The 24,176-nt window shown below is 50.6% G+C and overlaps 1 protein-coding gene across 1 annotated transcript in view; it reads left to right on the top strand.

The window, feature by feature from the left end:
• DELE1 (DAP3 binding cell death enhancer 1) overlaps positions 1 to 23,876 on the top strand; it is a 33,481-nt gene extending 9,605 nt beyond the window's left edge. Inside the window, exons 5-12 of the mRNA XM_024194684.3 lie at positions 224 to 367; positions 3,894 to 3,955; positions 5,933 to 6,050; positions 6,611 to 6,753; positions 9,782 to 9,940; positions 15,503 to 15,595; positions 21,085 to 21,241; positions 21,553 to 23,876. Of these exons, the coding sequence (XP_024050452.2) occupies positions 224 to 367; positions 3,894 to 3,955; positions 5,933 to 6,050; positions 6,611 to 6,753; positions 9,782 to 9,940; positions 15,503 to 15,595; positions 21,085 to 21,241; positions 21,553 to 21,728 (1,052 nt within the window). The 3' untranslated portion in view covers positions 21,729 to 23,876. The remainder of the gene's footprint in view (positions 1 to 223; positions 368 to 3,893; positions 3,956 to 5,932; positions 6,051 to 6,610; positions 6,754 to 9,781; positions 9,941 to 15,502; positions 15,596 to 21,084; positions 21,242 to 21,552) is intronic.
• The last annotated feature ends 300 nt before the right edge of the window (positions 23,877 to 24,176 follow it).

Raw genomic sequence — 24,176 nt, 5'->3', positions numbered from 1 at the left:
TGGGTTGAGACACACACAGCAGGTTCCTTGTGTTCCCTGCCCATGACTCTGTGGAGTTCTCTCTTCTTCTGCCCTTTGGCCCCATGCTCAGAGATGGGAGAGCTCTGGGCAAATGCTCAGGGGCCCCAGGCACTGCCAAACATGGAGGGGCGACCCCAGGCATGTCCCACATGTGACATCCTGCATGGCTTTCAGGTGTTGGGGCTTGTCTTCTGTGTTTCAGTGCCAGCTGCAGGCTCATCCAGTTGCCGCAGTAACCAAAAGGTGCCCTGCTTCCTGCTGGGAGGGATTCCAGACGCTGCACCAGAGAATCCATCCCCTGGCATCCCCTCAGGGCAAGGAAAGCCTCAGCTCTGCCCAGAAACAGGTACCAGCCCAGGGTGTATGGGGCAGGGTACCCAAGGCAGAGGGATTTTTTGGGAGTCTCAAGGAGCCCAGAGTGCAGGGTGTCTCCTGGAGGTGGGGAAGGAGCCTATGGTGCAACTGAGGGTGGGCTTGATTGGCCTTGGCACCTGGGATTCTGCGTGTTGACTTGGAAAGGGTCCAGGAAAGAGCCTCAAGAGCAATTAGAAACCTGCCTCACAGTCAGAATTGTAGGGAGTCCCATCTTTTTAGATCAGGGGTTCTCAAACTGGGGATCGGGACCCCTCAGGGGTCACAACGTCATTACAAGGGGGGTTGCGAGCTGTCAACTTCCACCCCAAACCCCGCTTGCCTCCAGCATTTATAATGATATTAAATATATTAAAAAGGGTGTTTAATTTATTAGAGGGGTCGCACTCAGAGGCTTGTTATGTGAAAGGGGTCGCCAGTAAAAACGTTTGAGACTCACTGCTTTAGCTTATCCCAGGTTAGGAGATAACTTTGATCATGAGCAGCTAGTTGTGCACAAGTTGATTTTGGAGAGCAGAGGACTCCTATGCAGCAGTCAAAAGCAGCAGGATCCACTGGCTGGGAGCGTAAAACAGACAAATCTATAGTGGAAATAGAGCGCATGTTTTTAACAGTGAGGGAATTGACCATTGGGAAAATTGCTCTCAGGCTGTGATGGATTTTGCATTCTCTGAGCCAGCTGTGGGAGCATGGGATCTCACCCGGCTTTATAGTGCCACTATGATTCCTAGTAATCCTGTACACAATGAAATCATCATTGCAACCTCCCCATGCCACCTTCTGCCCATTCCCAAGAGCTCCTGCTGTTCAGGAGAGGATGTATGGGTGCCAGCGGAGGGGGAAGGCATCTGCCAAGAAGGGCCTGGGAAGAAGGGTGCTAGCAGCAGAACTGCCTCATCCCCACAGCCAAATCCCTCCCTCTGTGAGGGTCATGGCAAGGGGCTGTAAGGAAACAGCTGTGTTTTCCCAACAAGGCTGGGCAGTGGTGGGGAGAGTGAGGAAGTGCTGCGGGCCCCTCTCAGTTCATTGTGGGGCTGGTGGGAGAGGAAGCGCTGCGGGCCCCTGTCAGTTTGCTGTGGGAGGGGTGGGCCTGCAGAAGAGCTGCATCCCCTAACGGTTTGCTGTAGGGGGCAGTGAAAGTGGTGTGTGTTGGAGGGTTACCTGCCGGTGAGCCATCATTGGGTCTTGCTGTTGTAGCCATGTCAGTCCCAGGATATTAGAGAGACAAGATGGGTGAGATAATATATTTTACTGGACCCACTTCTACTGGTGAGAGAGGCAAGTTTTTGAGCCACAGAGCTCTTTTTCAGGTCTTTGAAAGGAACTCCCAGTGTCACAGCAAAATGGAATGTCAACAGATTGTTTAGAAAGAAAGAAATCTGATGAGGTTCAACAAGGACAAGTGCAGAGTCCTGCACTTAGGAAGGAAGAATCCCATGTACCGCTACAGGCTGGGGACCAACTGGCTAAGCAGAAGTTCTGCAGAAAAGGATCTGGGGATTACAGTGGATGAGAAGCTGGATATGAGTCAGCAGTGTCCCCTTGTTGCCAAGAAGGCCAATGGCATATTGGGCTGTATTAGTAGGAGCTTTGCCAGCAGATTGAGGGAAGTGATTATTCCCTTCTATTCGGCACTGGTGAGGCCACACCTGGAGTATTGCGTCCAGTTTTGGTCCCCCCACTACAGAAGGGATGTGGACAAATGGGAGAGAGTCCAGCGGAAGGCAATGAAAATTATTAGGGGGCTGGGGTACATGATTTATGAGGAGAGGCTGAGGGAACTGGGGTTATTTAGTCCGCACAAGAGAACAGTGAGGGGGGATTTGATAGCAGCCTTCAACTACCTGAAGGGGGATTCCAAAGAGGATGGATCTAGACTGTTCTCAGTGGTGGCAGATGACAGAACAAGAACAAGTTGCAGTGGGGGAGGTCTAGGTTGGATATTAGGAAACACTATTTCACTAGGAGAGTGGTGAAGCACTGGAATGGGTTACCTAGGGAGGTGGTGGAATCTCCATCCTTAGAGGTTTTTAAGGCCCGGCTTGACAAAGCCCTGACTGGGATGATTTAGTTGGGGTTGGTCCTACTCTGAGCAGGGGATTGGACTAGATGACCTCCTGAGGTCTCTTCCAACCCTAAGATTCTATGATTCTATGATTAGCATAAGTCGTTAACACACTTTGTATTAAACCATTCAAGGTGAAGTGGCCCGTTAACCCCCCTGTACTCATAAGACAAAAAGAGGGTATTAATGGGTTACAAATTGTTGTAATGAGCCATAAATCCAGATAACCCATCATGGCAGTTTCTCCATGTGGAGAGCTGATGTCACTAAGAAGAGGAGGATTCATAGATTCCAAGGCCAGAAGGGACCATTGTGATCATCTAGTCTAGTGGTGGGCAACCTGCGGCCCACAGTCCGCATGCGTCCCATCAGGGCAATCCGCTGGCAGGCCGCAAGACAGTTTGTTTACATTGACCATCCGCAGGCACGGCTGCCCACAGCTCCCAGTGGCCACAGTTCACCGTTCCTGGTCAATGGGAGTTGCGGGAAGCGGCGGCCAGCACGTCCCTGCGGCCCGCGCCACTTCCTGCAGCTCCCATTGGCCAGGAACAGCAAACCGCAGCTACTGGGAGCTGCGTGCGGCCATGCCTGTGGACGGTCAATGTAAACAAACTGTCTCACTGCCAACCAGCGGATTACTCTGACGGGCCGCAGATTGCCCACTACTGATCTAGTCTAACCCCCTATATAACACAGGCCAGAGACTTCCCCAAAACAATTCCAGTTGGAACTAGAGCATATGTTCCAGTTCCTGATGTCAATGAGTGTGAGGCTGTGTCTGTGAGTGCCCTGGAGCAGCGGTGCATCAAGGAGGGACGCTGGTGACATAATCCAGAATACTGCTACAGGAAGGTGTTCACTGAATGGCTAGCTACCTGTTCAGTACATATTCTCACTGCGGCCTCTGCCTTATTTGCTGCTACCATCCAAACCCCACACTGAACACAGCAGAATTCATTGCTTCCTGGCACTTGTCACTCCAGTGTTTGAGCACTTCACAGTCCAGTTTGTATTCACAATGCCTGTAAGGCGGTCAGGGGTTATTATCTCTGCTTTACAGATGAGGCACAGGAAGATTAAAGTCAAAAGTGTTCATTAATTTTGGATGCCTGATTTTTAGAGTACACAGCATTACATAGCACTTTTTGTGTTCAAAGCACAGCTCCTGTTGAGTTCAGTTACAGCTGTGGGCGCTCAGAGCTTCTGCAAATCAGACCCAAAGGGCTCAGGTTGGGCACCCAGGAAATGAGGAACACACAATGAGTGTGAAAGTTTGGTTGCAGTGATTTGCCTGGCATCCTATAGGAACTCTGTTGCAGAATAGGGATAGAATTCAATTCTCCAGAGTGGGGTGGAGTGGAAGGAGGGAGGCAGAAGGGTTGTAGGATTACTGGTCTGTCTCAGGCCCATGTCTCACCCTGATCTCTCCTTGCAGGGGAGCGTCCATTCCCTGAGAGCTGCAGCACCAGCCTGGGGCCAGCCCACTGCAGTGCACAGGTACAGTCTCTTTGTTTCTCTGTAGGTCTTTGGCTTTAGAAGGAGCTTGTCCCAAAGCACATAGTGCTTTTTCCAGTACAGCCTGACTGATGCACCATATCCCGGGAGAGTCATGGTCACAGAGCAAGAGTCATAGCTATGGCACTTCTGCCCCCTTTCCACAGTTTGTGTGTAGTGGCATCCTGCCCTAGGAGCCTGCACAGCACACACACTAGTGCTGTGGGAACGCGCTACTGATAGGGCCCAGTCAGGATCAGGACCTAAACCGCACGGCCGCACAGCAAACTATCAAGGTGCAGGTGCGCAGCCACAGGGGCCTGGACTGGAGAGGAGTGAGGTAGGGGGCGTGCAGGAATGCGGCGGAGAGAGGCGCCTCTCCCACAGCCCCAGCCCCAGAGCTGCCACAGTGGGGCGAGGCACCTCTTCCCCACAGCAGCCTGCACCCCTAAACCCCTCATCCCTGGCCCCACCTCAGAGCCCCCTACCAGAGCTCACACACACACACCCGCACCCGAACCCTCTGATCCAGCCCTGAGCCCCCTCCCACATCTCAAATCCCTAATCCCCGGTCCCACTCCAGAGCCTGCACCCCAACCCTTTGCCCCAGCCCTGAGCCCCTCCCACACTGAACCCCTCAGCCCCACCTCTGCCACACATCACCTCCATATTGGTGCACATAACAAAATTCATTCCGCACATGGATGTAAAAAATTAGAGGGAACATTGATCAGGACCCCATTGTACGTACATATCACACAAAGTCCACTCAAATAACATTAAGGTTGCAAACTCAAGCACAAAAAATTAGGAAATATCAGAATCAAGACTGCCTTAGTTCAAGACCTCTTCCTGTATCTGTATTATTGTACCGTCTTTAATTACAGACTTCTGCACTATTTTTTCCCTCCCCTGTGGCTGAGCTGGCTCTGCAGGGCCCTGAGGGATGGCCCCAGCTCCCTGTTCCATGGCTGGGCTGGCTCTGCAGGGCTTGCAGGAGTGAAAAGATCCCTATATTTCTGTTTACTGAGGGTTGCTCTGACTGACAGGTGGGAAGCAAACCTGCTGGAATCCATCCTTCCTCTCCTGATTAGAACTGCATTGTAAATAGTAGTGTGGAGCTAATCTGAAATTAGCTGAAGTGTGCACTGCTGCCACTTGGTGGCACCAAACTGTATCCTAGATACTAGGAAACAATTACTCCAAGCCTGATTCCCTCCCACTCCTGACTAGCAAATTAGGGGATGCTGCTAATTAGCAGGGAAGTTAGGAAAAAGCCATAAAACAAGGACAATGGGGAAGGATTTATTTAGCTGACAGGCTATTTAAGTTTGAATGATTTAGAGTGCCAGGAAATGGGCTGCTCCATGTTCGCTGTAGGGAGATGCTGCCTATGCTGCTGAACCTGACCTAGGAAGGGGAGGAGTGGGTAGTATTTCTGTGTGGGAGAGTTACTGACTGCCTTTTCAAGGTTCTCCTGGATTCTACTGACCTGCTGCTGAGTAAGAGGTGGCACAGCGCTCCCCTGGCCTGAGGGGTCTGCCCCGGGCTGGAGAAGGGTCTAGATGGCACTGTGCTGGGGGAACGTCGATGCGGCTACCCCGGTCTGAGGAGCCTGTATGGGACCCAGGGAATGTTGAGCTGGAACCTCTGGCTTGCAAGGGCTGTTTGGGTGGGCTAGGGGAGCGTTGAGGTGGCTTACCTGGCCTGAGGAGCCTGTTTGTGGTTGGAGGTGCTTCGATGCAGCTCCCCAGCCTGAGGGTGCTGAGCAGGGTGGCGTTGGGGGGCTGTTGAGACAGCTCCGTGGCCTGATGGGGCTGGTGTGGAGGTTTTTGTCACCTCTTAGAGCACAAACGCCATGACACCCTAGTTTGGTATAATGTGGCCCTAATGTGGGGAGGTGCTCTGGCAGCCATGACAGGAGCTGTCATGAGACTTGAGGGGGTTTGCTAACACTCCTCTAATTCTCTTCCCTCCTAGGGGCTGTCATTTTCCACTCTGCAGGGGAAACCAGCACAGCAGGAACGCCTGGAGGAAGCAGCTACCCAGCTGCAGCAGGTGTTCCGGGTCAGCGTTTCCACTGCGCTCAATATCCGTGGTAACGTGGACCAGGCTTCATTGTGTCCTAAACTGCAGATAGCAGGAATAGAGACAGGGACACCCACACACCCTCTCCTTTTTGGAGGACCTCAAATATGTTGGGAAGCCTCTTGCTATTGTAGTCTATGGAATCTGCAGCACTAGTAATGGTTCCCAGGTGTTCTTTGTGTGAGTTGGCTGTTGTCACGGTCCCATTACCTGTCCAGAGGGAGGGGTTCCTGCAACCATTGTCAGGCTTTTCAGATTCTTCTGTGCCACCTCTTACTGGCATTCACCCTGCTTTGCAATGAACTCTGGGAAATGAAATGACAGGGAGCTTGGAGCATTGGAGAGGCTGGTGATGAGGCCAGAGAACCCCTCCCTCAACATAGGGTCGGGTCATTGGTCCCTCCCACCTCCTAAACTCCATGGCTTGAGGTGGGGCGGGGCCAAGAGTTGGCAAACTTGGCAGGGTGCAGTGAGGCCATCTGCCATGCGTGGGGCACGATGAGTTCCATGACCCTGTCCTGCCTGCTGCCTTTATGCTGCTTTGCTGAACATGCACTGTTCCCTCCCCAGGGATTGAGAGTGTGAGTGATGGCCACTACAGGGCAGCCTATTCCTGCTTCAAGCTGGCAGCAGATCGGGGCTACAGCAAAGCCCAGTTCAACGTGGGCCTGTGTTATGAGCATGGCAGAGGCACGGAGAAAGACCTGGCAAAGGTACCTGGTGGCATGCAGAGAGAGAGAGAGAGAGACACACACACACACACACACACCTACCAGGAGGCTAGGGGAGCACTATTAGCCCTGTTTCACAGCAGCATGAGTAGGAGCAGTGATGGGGAGGGAGTGCCTGTGAGACACTTTGCTCCAAAGTCCCTTGCCTCAGGGAGCAAGGCGCTGTTCCCATCTATACTCTTGTGTGCAATGGTGAATGCCTGTCAGTGCAGGGGCACCCCGCAACCCTTGGGTGTGTGGGGGAGCCCTCAGAAGACCTGGGGTAGGAAGTAGAGCTCTGTGCGGGACTATTTTTTTAATCCCACTGTTCAGATCCACAGTACCCACTATCACATTGTTTCTTGAATTTTTATCCCGCTCCTGCTATTATGGCAGTGGATCCTGTGGGATCCGCAGGATTCCAGTCCCACTGCAGGGATCTAAAATTGTCCCAGCAATGGCTGGATGTGCTGCTCTCAGCAGATGTTTCCCCACCGGCACCCACCCACTCCCTACATCCCCGTGCAATGGGATGGGGACCGCCCAACCAGCCCAAATCACCCATACAGAGGGGTCAGAGTCCTCATGCCCTCCTATGAGGGGATGAGCAGCCCCTGTGTCTTCCCTTCCCCACGCAAAGGGATTAGAAACCCCCATCCCTCCATGCAAATGGCTGAAGAGCCACTGCATTATCATGCTAAGGGGATGGAAGGCCTCCACGCCCTGCCATCTCCAGATATAGATAGTTTGGCAATGGGGGCTCTCCCTTACTTCTGCACTGCTGCTGGCAGCAGCACTGCCTTCAGAGCTGGGGGCCAGAGTGCAGCCACTGCTGGCTGGGGTGTTTATGTTTGTGGTGATGGAGGACTGTTTTTTTAATCCTGCTCCCATCCGCATTGTTCCTTGAATTTTTATCCCACTCCAGCTATTATAGCAGCGGGTCCTGCAGGACCCGCGGGATTCCAGTCCCGTTGCAGGGCTCTAGTGGGAGGTATTGTACACATAAATGCAAACTATTAATTATTCCAGCCAGGAAACTCCTAGGAGGGAAGGTTAGGGCTGCAGAGTCAAACACCTTCTGTCAAGGCTGTATCCCCACTTTGAACTTTAGGGTACAAGTGTGGGGGCCTGCATGAGGACTTCTAAGCTTAATTACCAGCTTAGTTCTGGTCCGCTGCCACCATTCCCTTCCCTGGGAAGCTTTGAGAAACTTTTCACCAATTCCCTGGTGAATACAGATCCAAACTCCTTGGATCTTAAAACAAGGAGAAATTGACCCTTCCCCCCTCCTTCCTTTCACCAACTCCTGGTGAATACAGATCCAAACTCCTTGGATCTAAAAACAAGGAAAAATCAATCAGGTTCTTAAAAAGAAAGCTTTTAATTAAAGAAAAAGGTAAAAATCATCTCTGTAAAATCAGTATGGAAAATAACTTTACAGGGTAATCAAACTTAAAGAGCTCAGAGGACCCCCCTCTGTCTTAGGTTCAAAGTACAGCAAACAAAGATAAACACTCTAGTAAAAGGTACATTTACAAGTTGAGAAAACAAAGTAAAACTAAGACGCCTTGCCTGGCTTTTTACTTACAAGTTTGAAATATGAGAGACTTGTTTAGAAAGATGGGGAGAACCTGGATTGATATCTGGTCCCTCTCAGTCCCAAGAGCGAACAACCCCTTAAACAAAGAGCACAAACAAAAGCCTTTCCCCCCCCAAGATTTGAAAGTATCTTGTCCCCTTATTGGTCCTTTGGGTCAGGTGTCAGCCAGGTTACCCGAGCTTCTTAACCCTTTACAGGTAAAAGGATTTTGGAGTCTCTGGCCAGGAGGGATTTTATAGTACTGTACACAGGAGAGCTGTTGCCCTTCCCTTTATAGTTATGACACCTTCCCATCGGGAGATGCTAAAGCTAAGGCTGCACGTGTGCCAGTGTAGGCTTTAATTGCATGGGTGCCTAGGGAAGACTGCCCCTCATAGGAGGAGACTGGGCTCCTTTGCAGCCCTGTCCTTTTCAAACATACCTTCCCAGGCCCTGTTCCATACACTTATGTATGCAGCATTAGTAGTGGCTGGGAGAGTACTGGGGAATCCTGTTACCATACGGTACATATGTAAAACACCACCACATGTGCAGGAGCCATGTCCTGCCTGGACCACCTCCCAGCAGCTTTGTGTGGGTGTACTGAGATGCACATCTTGAACCTAGGGAGTATTGTTTGTAGGAGTGCCCCTGCTGTGGCTATTTTGTGCCACTCAGCTGATGCAAAGGAACTGCAAAACCAGCTTAGTTGGGCATTGTGCCAGTCCCAAGGCATAGAAGAATCTTTGGTGTAGCTGGCCCTATGCCACCCGCTATGGAATAGGGGTTGTGGCTAGGAAAAGAGGGAATGGGTGCAGTCCCCAGCTGCCAATCATCCCACTTCCCTACTTTCACTCTCCTATGTGAGCAGTTGCTGCAGCTAGCACAGGGCTGTAATGTGATGGCATCTGGATGGTAGGATGGGTATGATTGTGTATGGGGCAGTGGTGCCAGGCATGTGCTGTGTGTGCTTGGGGTTGGGTTATTCCTGAGGGATGGTGCACACTTGGGGAGAGGCTGCATGTCTCCCATAGTCAGTTCTCTCCCTGTTGATCATACCTGAGAAGCAGGATCTCACCCAAATAGTCTTATGTTTCATAGAAGCATAGAATATCAGGGTTGGAAGGGACCTCAGGAGGTCATCTAGTCCAACTCCCTGCTCAAAGCAGGACCAATCCCCAACTAAATCTGGTGCATGTCTGGGATCTGCAGGGCGCTGAGTATGAAGGAGGCTGCACAGTTAGGGAGGGTATTTCTGCTAATGGCTGCCTGGGGGAGTATGCATAGCTTGTGATGAGAACCGGCAAGGGGGTTTGGATGCAGATGCATGCTATGGTGTCCTTGCCAGGCTGGGTAAGTATTGGAGAGTGGCAGCCTCCTCACAAAGATGCCTGGGACAACGCCTGGCATGCATACCTCCGGGCGCTCATGATGATGTTTCTCTGTTTCCAGGCAGCTCTCTATTACCATCGTGCAGCCAGCAATGGGCACCCCACGGCCCAGTACCGCTATGCCAGGTTCCTCTTACGCCATGGGCTCAAAGCTGAAGGGGCTGACATGCAGAAGGCTGTGACTCTGCTGGAGCAGGCAGCAGCAGCAGGGCTAGTGGAGGTGAGTGTCTGTAGCACATGAGTTATTGCTAAGGCTGAGTGTTTGAGTAGCATGGAGCCACCAGGGAACCCGCTCTGCACAGCACCGGGTCCTCTGTAGGGCAGTGTCCATGGGATTGCGGGAAACCCTGCCTGTGACCTTGCTCCCCCCCTCCAACATACGGGGCATGCCAGAGTCAGCTAGCTGCAGTGACGCATTAGCATCACCTCCTCAGCAAGGTTTGTTCCTGCCCTTGTATTTTTAGGCGTGTAGAAGCCTTGGGGTTTGGCACTATGCTAGGTTGTTTTGGCTCCTGTGTGTCAAAGTTGTGATGAGCTTTCCCCACTCCAGTGTGCAGCTCTTTGTTCAGGTAAGTCCAAGCCCCCTGCTCCCACTATGGTGCTAGGCCCGTGGTGGACATGCACACTCAGTGTCTTTTCTGTCAGCATTGATTCCCCTTGGATTAGGCCTTTACTAAGCTCAAACAAGGAGAGAGGCTGGAGGAGCCAGCTATTGATAGGCCCTCAAAGAGGGCTCCTCCCCAGTGCCAAGCATCCAGGAGTCGGTGTCAAGGTCTTGGTCCTGCACTGTGGATTCTGACACCAGCAGCCTTTTATATTCCATGCCCAGAAGACGCTTGCCAATAGGGACACATCCCCCTTTCAGCTGCCAAGCAGAGACCCACGACAGCGATCTGCACAAAGGCAACCAGAAGGCAAAGGACAGGTCTCACTACTCACTATCACTGTCTGTCTCAACTGGCTCAGCTCACATGATGGTGTGTCCATCATCACATCAGACTCACCACTTCTCATCTTTTCTGGGCAGAGAGCTGCTTGGGATGTTGCCACAGCAGGGAGTGCTCAGACACTCACTAACCAGTGCTCAGATCTTGGAATGGGGAGCCACTCTGATGCAATAGCACAGAATGCCACCTGCAGCCAGCTCTGCTCCTGGGGCAGAAACAGCCCTGGGTCTCTAGCAGACCCACTCCTCCTGGACTGAAACCAGGCAGCCCCCAGTCCTCATTGCCAGGCAGTGGACCGGGCCAAGGTGCTGCTCTCTTCCCAATATGGACTTTTCCAACCTGCTGGACCTGCCACTGGATTCTTTGGTCCAACCTGGATCTGCTGTCTCATGGGTAGAGCCAGATTCTGCATCCTGCCCTGAGTCTGAGCCGGATGCTGCTTGACCCACTGAGATTTCAGCCTTCCACACACCAGACAGGACTTTACCATGTCCTCTCACCTACAGTTAACATTCTGTGTTCTTCAGGAACCACCTCCGTACTGGAACATCAATGTGACACTCTGCCCCAGTCATTGTCGGGGTATCATCATTTCTCTCACTGAAGACTGAATTCCTTCTGGGAATCACATTGGCCTGGAAAGTCTGAGATACAGGCACTACTGGTTCACCCAGCCTATGCGGTGCCCTCTAAGGACAAGGTGGTACCTATGCCCACACCCTAAAATCCATCAAAGATGTCCTCCAGTTTCTACCAAACCAATCAGTCCATCAATCTACCTGTATTTTTCCTAAAGCCCCAGTCACTTTGGTTCCCTGCAGTTTCAAATCAGCACTGTGATGCTGGCGGACCAGGCACCAGCTTGTGCCAAGGCCCCTAGGTCTCAACTGAACACTAATCAATATATAGCTGGAACCAGTTTGGCTCCACCTGTGTGTTGATATTGTTAAAATAAGTATTAGAATTATAAGAATGTGTTTAGTGTTCAGACTTTATGAAATGCTTTTAAGTTGCTGCCTGCATTAATCTCACTTATAATACCTGTAACCCCTGTTCTAAGGTAATGTTTAAGTGTTTCATAGACTCAAAGAAGATTAGGGTTGGAAGAGACCTCAGGAGGTCATCTAGTCCCAACCCCCTGCTCAAAGCAGGACCAACCCCACCTAAATCATCCCATTCAGGGGCTTTGTCAAGCCGGGCCTTAAAAACCTCTAAGGAAGGAGATTCCACTACCTCCCTAGGTAACCCATTCCAGTGCTTCACCACTGGAATTAGTTTTTCCTAATATCCAACCTAGACCTCCCCCACTGCAATTTGAGACCATTGCTCCTTGTTCTGTCATCTGCCACCATTGAGAACAGCCGAGCTCCATCCTCTTTGGAACCCCCCTTCAGGTAGTTTGCTCTGTATGTAAATCACCAGAGAGGAAAGAGACACTGAGTGTGAAAGTTTCCAACAAGAGGTGTTATCTGTTGCCCAGCAAAGGAGGCCCATCAATGCCTGATGAACTACTGTGGAACATCAGAGGACAAAAGACTTTGTTGATTGCCCTTTTCTTCCCCCCTCCCCCCCCCCCCCCCCCCCCCCCCCAAGGGGAGACAAACAAGTGAATTCCTCCGAACAGCCAAATTTGCAACTTAAGGGGGGAAGGAATAAAAGCACTATCAAGTATCTTTTATGCTGCTTGGTTTCTGAGGGGCAAGGATTACTAAGCATAAACAAAAGATCCCCAGTGTTTGGCCTGGGTTAGCCCAAAAGGACACATAGAGCTTGCTTATTATAGAAGCTTCTATTACTTTTTGAAACTTAAGATTGGAACTGATTTTTATGTATATATGTTTAACCTTTTGAATAACACTCTTATTTCCTTTTCATAGTTAATAAATCTTTAGCTAGTTTATTATAGGACTGGCTACAAGCTTTGTCTTCAGTGTGAAATTGAATGTGCAATTGACCAGGGTAAGTGACTGGTCCTTTAGGACTGGATATAACCTGAATATTGCTGTGATCTTTGGTGTAAGGGGCCATCTGTCACAAAGGCAGGCTCTGGGTAGCAAGATAGATCAGAGTACCCAAGGGGACTGTCTGTAACTCCATGTTAAGGCTATAGTTTAGGTTATAGTGCTTGAGGAGTTCACACTTGAGTGGTGAAATCTAAGTATAGAACTCATAATCAATTTGGGGTTTGTGCCCTTTTTCTTAACAGTCTTCCCTGAGGTTGGTACTTATGGTCTTGAGTCACTGCAGGACAGCTTGACAAGCACTGCAAGCCCCTCACCTCTCCACTGCAAAGGGACCCTTCACTGTGTTTATCCAACCACCAGATGATATCCTTCTCCTGTTCCCTTTTTCCCCGCTTGTGCAGCATGGCTTAGTGCAGGGAGAACCCAGACTTCAGGGATGGTAAAAAAAATTGTAATCTACCAAAGAAGAAAGGACTGCTGTGACTAATTTTTCTACAGACAACAAAAGTTTTCTACAACTGTGTTCTGTCCCCTTCTTTCTCGAACCTAACTCCCCGGCCCTGTTCTGCTTGTCTCCTACTTGTAAAGGGGCAGTAAGATCAGTGGGGTGGGAGAAGCACTGAAACTGTGTAATCTTCCAGGGGACAAAAGACAGCTGTGACTAACTTTAGACAACCAACTATAAGTTTTCTACAACTTTCCCTTCCCCAGTCAGGAGCTGTGTAACCCACCCACTCCCATCCCTCAGTCTGCTCAGCGCTGGGACCATTGCAACCTGACCACTGGCTGACAAACACAGAGACACAGGAGGCTGGGGAGATTGAGGAGAGGATTGTGAGCCACTCCAGACTCTGTACTGGGAGCCCATGACAGCACCCGGACAAGCTCCTTGTAGAAGGGATAGCTCAGTGATTTGAGCATTGGCCTGCTAAACCCAGGGTTGTGAGTTCAATCCTTAAGGGGGCCACTTAGGGATCTGGGGAAAAATTGGTACTTGGTCCTGCTAGTGAAGGCAGGGGGCTGGACTCGATGACCTTTCGGGGTCCCTTCCAGCTCTATGAGATAGGTATATCTCCATATATTAAGGGGCATGTACAGCGAACCCTCCTGGAGTGATTGTTGGAATCTTTAGCCCTCTTGCATTTGAACTCAAGAGCTTGATACATTCCAGGCACTAGGCCAGAGTCTGCTGAATGCCTGCCTGGTCCTACTTCCATGACGTTTCCTGGTACAGGTGCATGTTCCTGCCACACCAGGTGACATTGTGGAAGATGGTGTACTCTGACCACACGTTGATTGACACCCAGGTGTGGTCGTTGGACCAAGTGGCTGCTCTTGGAGCAGGATCCATTTTCACCTGGATTGATCTGTGCACCAGGAAGCTGTTCTCATGTGGTTAGTGCAGCTCACTACCACTGGTGAAAACAGGGGGACCGGGACCTTTATAGATTGGGTAAGAGTCAGGAAGAAAAGAGTTCAGTGCATTGTGGGAATGGGGGTGGAGGACTTTTACCCCTGTCCATACTGCAAACTGGCAGTCATATGGAGCTATGCCACAGCCTGTAGTGTGTACTTACCCATGGCCCTCAATGGTGCTAGCCTTATACGTGCCTTTTACTCGCCTTCAGACGTGATTGTGAGGTTTAGGTGTGGACAATAGGGTTATGGCACAACCAAGTGCAGACATACCAACTGTCTGAACAGGATGAAGGGGTTTCATAAATAACTTAGATTATTGTAGCGCCTGGGGATAGTACAAGGGGTCAGTAAAGTTCCACACAGACTCCTTCCAAGGAGATTACATTGTGCACTTTCTTGCTAAGAAGTAGCTAGGATCCCGGTACTAGAAAGAGAGCACATGCCACCAGACTGCATGCTTTCGAAATGCCTCCACTTCTGAGACATGCAAGGTTATTATCTGGAGTTCCAGCCACACATGCCCCTGGCCAAGTTCACCAGATTTAGCCTCTAGGACCTAAACCAACCTGCAATCTTAACTCTCAACTGAGACTCCTAAACTTCGCCTCATTGAAGCCTTGCAAATCTCCACAAGGAGGGATTGCTGCAGGCTATGCTTGAAGGAAGAACAGTTACTTACCCAGTAATTGTAGTTCTCTGACATGACTCACCTGCATGGATCTATGCTCCCTTCCCTCCTTTTCTACTAGTTTGGGGTTTTACCAAAGTGGTGATTCTGTGGCAGGCACTGAGTTGTATTTGGGGCTCTGCTCCCTCATACGTATCTTCAGATGGGGGAGGACATGGCAATATATAGGAACGGTATATGCCAGCCCCAGGGACACTGCTTCCCAGAAAGTTCAGAGCTTCTGCGTTGTGTGGAGCACTCCATGCTGGCGGTGTTCAAACACGCATAGCTACTGTATAAATTACAGTCTGTAGGGTTTGGGGTAACAGCTCGTGGTCAGGACTCCTCCATGGTCATGCACACATGTGGCTCTGTTTGCCCAGGGCAGTGGAGTATGAGAGCGTAACCTGAGTGTTAGTGCAGTGGTTTTATTGCAAAGTAAAGGGTATTTACCTCCAAGCACCCTGCTTTGGAGCCTTTTGCCTTTTTTTTATACAGTTGTGCCTTCCTCATTTTTATACACTTGTGGCTTCCGCATTTTTTCCATGACAGAGGCCCAGGTTTATCCTCTCAGGACAACCTCTTCCCCTTCCATGGGCTGTGCAGCAGGGAGGATGTTCTCCCCTCCAGTCTACTGGTGAACATCTTGCCTGTGGCACCGGAGACCATGGTTTGACACCCCACAGGGAGTGAGTCACTAGGCACACAGATACTATGGTGATGGGCATGATCTATAATAAAGACAGATAATCCCTAGTGATTTGTGCTGTGTGGTTTTGCTGCAGGCACAGGCCTACCTTGGGGTGCTCTACATGAAGGGGCTGCAGTCTGCAAAGCAAAGGGCTCTGAAATACCTGTGGCTGGCGGCCAAGAATGGGGTAAGTGCTTTCTCTGCCTGCGGAAGGCGATAATTGCTCTGGTTGTGGGCTCGCTGGGTCTTCTCAATTGAGCTCAAAGGCCAGGAGCTAGGATTGCTGGAAGTGAGATTCTCTCTAAAAATTTGCAGTGTTTTTGTAGCTGTGTTGGTCCCAGGATATTAGAGAGACGAGGTGGGTGAGGTAATATCTTTTATTGGACTAGCTTCTGTTGGTAGAAGGGACCAGCTTTTGAGCATCACAGAGCTCTTCTTCAGATAAGGAGAAGGTAACCAGAGTGTCTAAGCTAAATACAAGATGGGACAGATTGTTAAGTGTAAGTGGTTCATACATGCTGTAGTAGACCACTTAAAATTAAGTGGGCAATTAAGAGTTACCAATTGTTGTAATGAACCGTAAAAACAGTGTCTCTGGGCATGTCTACACTACAAAATTAAGTCGAAATACAGCCACCACAGTAATTAAAGTGGCGGTTCGTGCCCATACGTGCTCCTTCTGTCGGTGGTGTGTGTCCTCACCCGGAGCACTTCCGCCCACTAAAGTGGGGCAGTATGGGGCACACACAGCTGGAGCCCCCTCACCCTGGGGCTGACAGCCCAAGCTCACAGCTGGAGCCTCCCTGTAAGCAAGCGCAGACTCACCCAGTGGTGCCTCCTGCTGGTCGTCCGCAGGAATGCTCTCCAGCCCTCTGGAGCGCCCTCTGTCGGCCGGTGATCCGCTACCGCTGGGCCTGTGTCCCTCCCAGGACCCCGGTGCCCCTTTCTCTGGGGTGCTACCCCCTTGGCAGTAACCCCTCAGTCTCAGGGTCTTCCCACCCAGGGGAACCCCCACCCACTATCCCCACTTTGCCTCAGTCTTGGCTACTGCCAGGGCCAGCTCCAGGCACCAGCGTAGCAAGCAGGTGCCTGGGGCGGCCAATGAAGAGGGGGGCAGCACGTCCGGCTGTTCGGCAGCAATTCTGCAGCGGGGCTGTCACTCCGTCTCGGAGCGAAGGACCTGCCGCCATAGAATGAAGCGGCTTTTTTTTTTTTTTTTTGCTGCTTGGGGCGGCAAAAACGCTCGAGCCGGCCCTGGCTCCTTCCCAGTCTCCATCTAGCCCCCGTTCACTGGGGCAGACTGCAGTATAAGCCACTCATCACAGGCAAAGGGGTTTGGACCTACTGCCTCTGGCTACCCAAGGGCTGCCCCCTGCAACCCAGTACCTAATAGGCCTTACCAGGCCTGCAGCCTGGGGTTTTCCTAGGCCGGAGCTCCCCGGCTCCCTTGGCCTTTCCCCAGCCCTGCTCCACTCCAGGTACCTGGTTAAGCTCCCTGCAGCCAGGCCCTTGTCTCCCTGGCTCACAGCCTCTTATAGGGGCCAGCTGAGCCCACTTTCCCCAATCAGCCCAGGCTTCTTGCCCCAGCCACAGCCCTCTTCTGGGCTGTTTCAAGCCCTTCAGGGCAGGAGCGGGGGACCACCCTGTGACGGGTTGGATCACAGAAACCCCCTTGGGAACTGCCACCCGATGTGCCAAGACTACCGCTGCTCCTGTTTTCCCTGCCAGCTCAGGACTCCAGCACCCTCTCTTGCCGAGCCAGACACTCCCGTCTGCTCCAACACAGACCCAGGGTCTGAATCACTTGTCCCAGAGCTGCAAGTTTACCTGAAAACAGCTCACAGAAGTGTGCTTGTCTCTAGCACTCAGATGCTCAACTCCCAATGGGGTCTAAACCCAAATAAATCCGTTCTACCCTGTATTAAGCTTATACAGAGTAAACTCATAAATTGTTCGCCCTCTATAACACTGATAGAGAGATATGCACAGCTGTTTGCTCCCCCAGGTATTAATACATACTCTGAGTTAATTACTAAGTAGAAAGTGAATTTATTAAATACAGAAAGTAGGATTTAAGTGATTCCAAGTAGTAACAGACAGAACAAAGTAAGTCACCAAGCAAAATAAAATAAAATGCGCAAATCTATGTCTAATCAAACTGAATACAGATAATCTCACCCTCAGAGATGCTTCAGTAAGTTTTTTCTCAGACTGGACACCTTCCAGGCCTGGGCACAATTCTTTCCCCTGGTACAGCTCTTGTTCCAGCTCAGGTGGTAGCTAGGGGATTCTTCATGATGGCTCCTCTCCCCCTCTGTTCTCTTCCACCCCTTTATATATCTTTTGCATAAGGCGGGAACCCTTTGTCCCTCTGGGTTCCCACCCCCACCCCCCGCCCCCCTGGAAAAGCACCAGGTTAAAGATGGATTCCAGTTCAGGTGACATGATCACATGTCACTGCAAGACTTCATTGCCCACTTGCCAGCACACACATATACAGGAAGACTCACAGGTAAACACACCCATCTGCGGATAATGGTCCTTGTTAATGGGAGTCATCAAGATTCCAAACCATCATTAATGGCCCACACTTTACATAATTACAATAGGCCCTCAGAGTTATATTTTATATTTCTAGTTTTAGATACAAGAGTGGTACATTTATACAGATAGGATGATCACACTCAGTAGATTATGAGCTTTGTAATGATACCTTACAAGAGACCTTTTGCATGAAGCATATCCCAGTTACGTTATATTCACTTATTACCATATTTTTCTAAAACTATCCCAGTTACATTATATTCACTTATTATCATGTTTTTATAAAACCATATAGACTGCACAACGTCACACACCCCACTACACTCACCCATCTCACCCTGGGGGTGACAGCCCCTTCCTCATCGCGGAGTCCCAAGCCTAGGCTCCAGCCTGAGCCCGAACATCTATACTGCAATTAAACAGCCCCATAGCCTGAGCCCTGCGAGCCCAAGTCAGCTGACCCAGGCCAGCCGTGGGTGTTCAATTGCAGCATAGATGTACCCAGTAAATATCCCTTTGTTCTTCCATTAAGAGAGGATAAATAGAGCCCAAGGGATCATCTCTAGCGCACTGGTTCTTCTGTATGTCTCTGTCATGTCCCTTCTTACACAACTATCGGTACTAAGCAGTCCTACTTTTTCCAACCCCTCTCTGCAGGGCCCATCTCTAGGCCCCCTCTCTTCCTTCTAGATCTCTGGGATGGGCTGCCCAGAGCTGCATATCTATCCAGAATAGTGCTGATTTAGGTGTGGTTTTAGTGAGCTGTTTAGAGTGACACCCCCAGGTCTTTTACTCAAGAGATTACAGTTTATTTAGAGCCAGTCAGTAAATCTGGGATCTGGGTAATCCAGATTGTCCCTATGCGTTACTTATTTGCTTAGCTTTATTTGATCTCCTGAAGTTCCTCGCAATCCTCTTTTAGGCTTGACTGAGCAGTAGTGTGGTTGTCCATTGTGTGGCAGGCAGGCAAGCTATAGTGCTTAGGTTGCCAATGGGGAGCTGTGGCTGCTGAGTCAGAGCTGTGGGCTGCTTGTGAGTTGCCACTCAGTACAGCTTTACAGGACTTTGTAAATCCTCACAATTCAGTGTGTCCTCTGTGCAGGAGGCAAGGTGTCCTGTGGGACAAGCACCCTTTGTGTGTGACCGTGCATTAATGATTGCTCTGCTCATGGACAAGGGGACATACATAGGGCTGCACATGCCCCCTTAGCTCTGGTATCCCAATTTCTGGGTGCTTCCCTGTGCAATCTGAATGTTTGCTTGAGCCAGGGGTTTGGTTTCTTCCTTCAGCATAGGCCTAGAAGTTGGGGGGAGCAATCAAATTGTTTAGCAAGGGATGGTAAAAGGAACAGACTGGAGGTGTCTGACAAATTCTCTCAAGAGATGCTCAGAGGAGTAAGTAGCAGTCTAGGAGAGCCAAGGTGAATGATAGAGGAGCAAAAAGAAGCCTCAAGACTTGGGCTCTCCTGTGTTTATTAAAGCTTGTCAGTTCCCCTTTCATGTAGTCTGATCCTGTAGTAGATCTTATATTGCTTTTCTTAAATTTTGGTCAAAGGTCTGTACTCTTCCAGATTATAGATTGCCCTATCTTTGTTCCTCCAGGAAATGGAGGAATAATTTGTATACTCCATGTTTCCATGGTATAAGACCTTCCAGTTTATTATAGCTAGGTTGGGGTTTTCTGTTACTCACAGTAGTAGCGTGGCACCCACCTCTCATGAGCACCCCTTCTGGTTGGGTGTGCCTGCAGTCTTTAAACCAGTCCCAGCCCTGGTATTGGGCCGTACCCCCAGGGCTTCCTCCCTGAAGGCAATGGTTTCACTCTCTTGATCTACTCTGGCCCCAGCTCTCCAGCCGGGCCACTAAGTAGTTCTTTTCCCCTTCTGAGGGTTTCTTATTGTCTGATTGTAGGCCAATTTCCCAGTGGCCTATCAGGGGCGGGGGGGACCTGGGCCCACCCATTTCTCTGGGTCCCAGCCCAGGGACCCTAAGAATAGCAGCCACACATTGCCGTGTCCCTTTAACTATGTTGCTTTCAGTTCCCTGGGCCACTTCCCCATGGCCCCAGCCTTTACCAAAGGTTCACCCTTAGCTCAGGGCTCTTTTACATTCAGGCCCAGCAGCCAGCCAATGCTCTTCCTTGCTCCCCAGGTCCCTGCCAGCACTGAGCTGTCTGTGTTCCTGCAGTTCCCTTTAGCCAGCCAGGAGTGCCATCTGCACTCATCTAGCTCCAGCAAGAAAGTGCCTATCTCTGGCTCTGCAGCTCCTTTTATATGGCCCTCCTGGGCCCCGATTGGCTGCTCCCTGCAGCCTCTCTCATTGGCTGCTTCCTGCACTGTCCCTCTAGCCCGTTTGGAGGGCCTCTCTACTGCTCCTTTCCTGGGACGGATGTGGCAGGACCCTGAGGCCTCTAGCAGGGGGCCTCTGGACCTAGTCCACCCTGTCACACTCAGTTATTATTGATATCTCCTGCATCCATGATCATATATGGATGCAGGAGAATATATGCTCAACAAGAGAGTGACAGATATTACCCAACAAGATGATCTAGTATGAGTCATGAGTCTTAGTTTGCCTTTTGGTTTTCTATTTTGAAGACAGTCCATGCTTTTTAACCATATTTGAATGAATTATCAAATCCTCATTTACGTAAGGTATATAAAGTATATACTCAGTAAAGATCTCACACCATGGAAACTGCTGTCCTTAAAGGTAAATATGGAAAAGTCCCTTTATGTCTGTGTTTTTGCCCATGTAAATCTGGAGTGTTGGAAGATTTACCTCATTATCTTTTGGACTGTAGAATTTTCCAGCTTTTGAAAGCACGCTGGATTTTACTCTTTTCGATAATAAATAATTTTTATCATCATCTCAGAAGATAATGTTTTTAGTATTTTCTCAATCCCTGGTAGTAATGAAATCGGTGGCAATTTTTGCCCTTTTAGCATTGTCTTGAAGAAGATAGGTTTTTAAAGTTCTGATTGACATGTTATTGTATTATATGGATGTTGGTGTTGTTTTTAGATTGTGAATGTTTTTCTTTTTGTATTTGCCAAAGATGTATGTCATATCAATTGAATTGAATAGTCTGACCCCCCTCCTTCCTGACTGCTGTGTGTATATTACATCTAGGATTCCCAAAGCAGATACCTTGTTGGTGTTTGCTATGAGAAGGGCCTTGGAGTACAACAGAACTTCGCAGAAGCAATGGAGCATTACCAGCACTCGGCTGCTGCAGGAAACAGACATGCTCAGGAGAGAGTGCAAGTTGTTGAGCAGGAGATGGCAGGTACTACAGCATCAGAGGTTCAGGGCAAAAGGGACATGCCAAAGGCTCAGGCAGCATTCCCGTGTGGGGGGAAGCTCCTGTCACCAGAGGCTGGGACCCCATTAGTGGGAAGCCCCTGTCACCAGAGGCCCTGACAACGCTGCCGTGAGGGGAGACACCGCGGCTGTCGATGTTGCTGCAGTAAGGGTCTCTCCTCTTGTTCTCCACCCTGCCCTGTGCTCACTGGTTGGTTGTTGAGGATGCTGAATGGTGGGATTGCTCACCTGCAACCCGAGGGTTTCAGTAACATCTCCTCTTTGTGGGCTTGACAGCCGCAGAGAGCAGCCATCCAGCACCTTCTGGAATGAGAGCGTTCTCCTCCAGCCCCTGCCTCTGGGTCCTGGAGCAACTAGCAGAGCAGCGCCAGGCCCCTCCGATGGGATGTCGTGCTTTACCCCTGCCCCATTCCTGGAGCACAGGCAGTCTGGCGGGGGCTGACGTCAGCTGACTGAGATGGAATCCAGCCCCAGAACACTCGGCAAGTCTATTGGATTCTTCCCGCCTGGAGCCACAGCCAGTGCTCTATTCTCAGGGGATAGCACTTGGCTAGTAGGTACAAATGGAAACAATCCCTTCCTGTGGAAATCATGCCCAAGAGGAGCAGTACCATCCTCCCGTAACTCCACCTGCCCTTGGGGAGAGGCAGCAGTGTGGAGGGGGCGGGGTGATGGCGGAAAGGGGTGGGCTATGGTGTATGGAGAGGAGGGGGCAGTGCAAGTTCTCTAATGGAACAGGAATGATACAGGTGCTTCCAGAGCAGTCTCCCTGTGCCCTACTGGTACTACTCTGCACTACCTGGACTAATTTCACACTGCCCCAGCCAACCCCGGGCCCCAGCTCCTCCACTCTGACTTGGCCCAGGGGCCTAACTACATGCATTCACACAGCCCAACCCAGCTCAGCCCCCATGCTTTGTGAATTGGGCCAGCGCCTCACTGTCTCTGCTGGCCTGAAGGCCTTGCTGGAGGCTCCTCTTCTGAACACCAATGCTCTGCTCCACGTTGGAGCTGCACTTGGCTCTCTGGTCCATCCCCAACCTGTACTGTCTGGCAGTGTCTGGCACCATGTCATGACTTGCCACCAGGGCTGCAGGTCACGCAGTGGCTCTGCACACACAAGTTGCAGCAGTTTAATTAAATCAGTTAAAAGCCGATTAAGTCAAACAGATGCTGATCTCTGCCTGCGCCTGTACATGTACCCACACAAGCTAAGCCGATACAAGCAGGGTTTAATCTGTGTTAAGAGTATCTACACACAAATTGGACTGTTTTAATTCAGTAGCAAATTCTCCCTGTAGTCAAACTGGTGCATCTCTGCATGTAGGCCTGGCCTCACGACAGCAGCTGTCCCCTGGCACCTGCTCTCAATTCCAGCCTCCGTTCTGCAACTGCAGGGTACAGGCTCCCCCTTTGTTCCCAGAGCCTGTGGCCTTGCATTCAAGGCCACTCAGTTTACTTGCTCTTCCTTTGTGAGGCAGGATGCAACTGGCAGGAAATCCCTCCGACGGATTTCCCTACTCTCATAATAACCAGGGCTGCTCCTGAGCATCATCTCCCTGCTGCGGGGGCGGGGGGGAGGGTGAAGGAGGAAGGGGGAGCTGCCCCCACCCCCTTCCTTTGTTATAGGACTCACCGGGGGGGAAATGAAGCATAGCAAGGCTAAGCTAGGGGAATGGAATTAATCTCCTCTTTAATTCACTAATTTATTGTCATCTACAAATAAATCCAGTGGCTAAATAGTGCAGGGTGAGAAAGTTGGGAGATTGTTCGCTGTGTTTGTGGGACACCTTCAGTCTGAGATGAGAGCAAGCCCTCCAGTGCTGAGCTCCCCCACAGCCACAAGCACCTCCCCTGTAGCTTGCAGAGGAGTTCAGGCCTGTGGCTGGGCCAGAATTTGCCTCACAGTCATTTGGTTGCTGAGGAAAAACAATTTTGTTTTCAGCAGTCAGCAAGTAGTGAAGAATTAGTGGTGTAACTAATAATAAGATGGTGCAAGCAGCAAAGAATGAGCCCCATCCTTCAGGTCACTGTTTTTTGCTTCCAAGGATCTTTGGACTTTTCTTAAAGTATTTTAGAGAGTCCAGTGTTAGAAGGATTTGATTTTTGAAAAGTTACAGAACTCCAAGTGCTAGAGACTTTTTGGTTGCATTGCCCTATCACCTGTGCCAGCCACGCCATGTAGAAGGCACTCTCAAGGGGATGGACAGTTGGGAGCAAGTTCCACTCCCCAAAATGACTTTTCATTTTCACTCCTTTAAATGGACTCTTCCTCCCCCCAGTGTCTATTCCTGCTGTGGGTTGCTGTACTCACACACAAAGCAAAGCTTTGTAACTGCTGTGCACGTGGGAAAGGTAGTGAGAGGGCAGGGCAGGTGTGGGCATTCACTAGATAATTTTGGCCCTGTGCTGATACTTTGCCAGCTCTGGGGAAATGCCGTTGTTTTGGAGAGCCCACCTCAAAATTTGTAACAAGAGAGACACTAAAGTGGAGCTATCAGTACATCTAAACAGAAAGTGCTGCTTAGCCTTAACCAGTGATGAGCTGCCAAAATATTAACAACAGGTTCCCTCCTCCTCACCCCATGAGGGGGTCGTGCCCCCCCACGGGACTCCTGCCCTATCCAACCCCCCACGTTCCTTGACGCCCCCCCGAGGACCCCTGCCCCATCCACCCCCCTTCCCTGTCCCCTGACTGCCCCCTGCTGCCCCATCCAACCCCTTCTCTCATTCCTGATGGGCCCCCGGGATCCCTGCCCCATCCAACCACCCCTTCTCACTGCCCCCGGAACCCCTGCCCCTGACTGCCTCCTACCGCCCCATCCAATCCCTGCTCCTTCCTGACTGCCCCCCTGTCAAGGCTGATCCCCACTTTGAACCTTAGGGTACAAATGTAGGGG

Source organism: Terrapene carolina, unplaced genomic scaffold (assembly GCF_002925995.2).
Source record: "Terrapene carolina triunguis isolate 2854851 unplaced genomic scaffold, T_m_triunguis-2.0 Scaffold838, whole genome shotgun sequence".
NCBI classification, from domain to species: domain Eukaryota; kingdom Metazoa; phylum Chordata; order Testudines; family Emydidae; genus Terrapene; species Terrapene triunguis.
The sequence above is the reverse complement of the archived record's forward strand: the minus strand, read 5'-3'. Positions and strand labels throughout refer to the sequence as shown.